This window comes from Nannospalax galili, unplaced genomic scaffold (assembly GCF_000622305.1).
Source record: "Nannospalax galili isolate Female #2095 unplaced genomic scaffold, S.galili_v1.0 scaffold17489, whole genome shotgun sequence".
Lineage (NCBI taxonomy): Eukaryota > Metazoa > Chordata > Mammalia > Rodentia > Spalacidae > Nannospalax > Nannospalax galili.
In genome coordinates, this window is record NW_008359065.1 from 3,202 (window position 1) to 5,540 (window position 2,339).

The following is a 2,339-nucleotide window of genomic DNA, read 5'->3' on the forward strand; positions in this document are numbered from 1 at the left end:
TTTCCTTATTTACTACTTTATTTCAGTTTTATAAAAATATATCATTCTTGGGCATCACATTTTTTAATTCAATAAGAAATCTTGACTCGAAGTCAGAAATGAGGCTTTAGTTTATTCATTTTTTCATCTCTGATTTAAATCTACTTCAAAGCTTGCCAAGATCATTTTAATACCTTCACAAGTGTTTAGGGTATGTCCACTCTGGCCAATAGCATGTTTCCCTTCCCAAACTGCCTTCCAAACGTACACACACAGATACATTTGTATACTTTTTAATCAATTACCAGAGAATCATTTCAGACATAAACTCATTATATCACTCTGGATCCAAGAGTCTCATGATGTGGTTAGATCTAACCTTTAAGATTTTCCAGTCAGTTCCTTGTAAACATACTGATGACTTTAAAGTGATAAACTTGGAGAATGTCTTGTTCCAGCTTATCACAATCCTTACCTGGAATGGGTGTTGGCAAGGAGTGGCCATTAGTCAGGCTCCTGTGCTGCTCCTCACAGCCGCTACAATTCCACCAACTGCTTTGGAACAGACAGTCCCCCACTCCTTTTTCTTTTCCTTATTTGTTGCTTTGCTTTATTTGGTTTTTTAAACAAGACTTCTTGATGCTGCTTCAGAGCACTTAATCTAGGCCATCTTCATTTTGGTTCAGATGAGCTCTAGTCTCCCATTGTGTACCTGATCTTGCTTACTAAGCCTTGATAAATTCATTCTTGAAATATTTTATGTCACATTCAATCAAAATGCATTATATGCTAAAAATAATTAAACACACCTGCTTTATACCATAAAGGAAAATGCCACCTCAAAGGAGCCAAAGAGAAAGTGAAGTCCAAACATGGGACAAGGTGACCAAGCATGATATGCAGATAAGAGTTTAAATATCTCATATGGATAGGCCAAGTCTTCTGTTTAGATGGCCGGATGCCAAATAGTCTCTGCGAGACTAGATTAGCTTCATTCTTTCCTGAGTCTTCATCAGAAAACTGCCCTTAAATGTAACATTAGATTTTATTAAGGCATTTACAGTAAAGGGAACAAGAAAACTTCCTCCACATTTACTATAACATTTTTATATTGAATTCTACCATCCTGCACAAAAAGAAATGTCTTTTGTTAATGTGTGACTTTGTTTTCCTTTGATGAGGAGGCAGTGCCCCATGGTCCTGCTTTCCTTGGGGCTAGGTTTAGGAAATTAAAGGTGGAAAAGTGATGATTAGTTCCACCAGTGATATTAAACTTTAAATTTACAATTTATGCTCCTGCTTACTTTCATACATATTGCATTCCATGAAATTAATCTTAAATGTCATATTTTAGTCTTATGAATGTGTGAATATACTTAAACAAATAATTTCATCTCAGTTCAAACTGATTTAAAGTCTCAATATAAACACATACATGGAAACGTGATTGTGAATCCATAAATAACTCTCGTTAAAGAGCATATTCATTATGAAGACACTTTTCTTCTTAAGAGCTTCAGCAGTGCATTTTTTACTTCCTTGTTCCTCAGACTGTATATCAGCGGATTCAGCATGGGAATCACTGTGGTGTAAAACACTGAGGTCACTTTCTCCTGGACCAGTGAAGCACTAGAAGCAGGTTTAAGATACATAGACATGAGAGACCCATAAAATATCAGAACAGCTGTCAGGTGGGAACTGCAGGTGCTGAAGGCTTTGGACCTGCCGTCTTTAGAGCGGATATGGAGAATGCTGGCAAGGATAAAACCATACGAAATGATGATTGTCAGGCTGGTGGTGACCATGTTAAATCCACCAATGACAAAAATCAAGAGCTCATCAATATAAGTGCTAGAGCAGGAAAGTTTAATAAGAGGGACAATGTCACAGAAATAATGTTTAATGATGTTGGATTTGCAGAAAGACAGCCTTAATATACAGCCCGCATGAATCACGGCATCAGTGAAGCCCACAGAGAAGACAGCAGCCACCAGCAGAGAACAGACCTGAGGGGACATGATAACGGCATAGAGGAGTGGGCTGCAGATGGCCACGTAGCGATCGTAAGCCATGGCTGCTAGCATGTAGCATTCAGAAATGACAAAAATAAGGAAGAAGAAGAGCTGAGCCATACAATCAGAGTAAGAGATAGTTTTATCCCTGAACAAAAACCCTGCCAGCATTTTGGGGGTAATGACAGAAGAGTAGCAGAAATCTAGAAAGGACAAACGACTGAGGAAATAGTACATGGGGGTGTGAAGTTGAGGGTTCATCTTGATTACTGCAATCATGCCAAGATTTCCCACCACAGTCACTACGTAAATCCCTAAGAAGAGGTAGAAAAGGGGCAGTTGAAGTTC

At 38.3% G+C, this 2,339-nt stretch overlaps 1 protein-coding gene across 1 annotated transcript in view; it reads right to left on the reverse strand.

Annotated features, from left to right (window-relative positions):
• Window positions 1-1,400: 1,400 nt before the first annotated feature.
• LOC103725350 (olfactory receptor 8D4) overlaps window positions 1,401-2,339 on the reverse strand; it is a 2,641-nt gene continuing 1,702 nt past the window's right edge. The window contains exon 2 of the mRNA XM_008822684.2: window positions 1,401-2,339. This exon is cut by the window's right edge and continues 3 nt beyond it. Within this exon, the coding sequence (XP_008820906.2) occupies window positions 1,467-2,339 (873 nt within the window). The 3' untranslated portion in view covers window positions 1,401-1,466.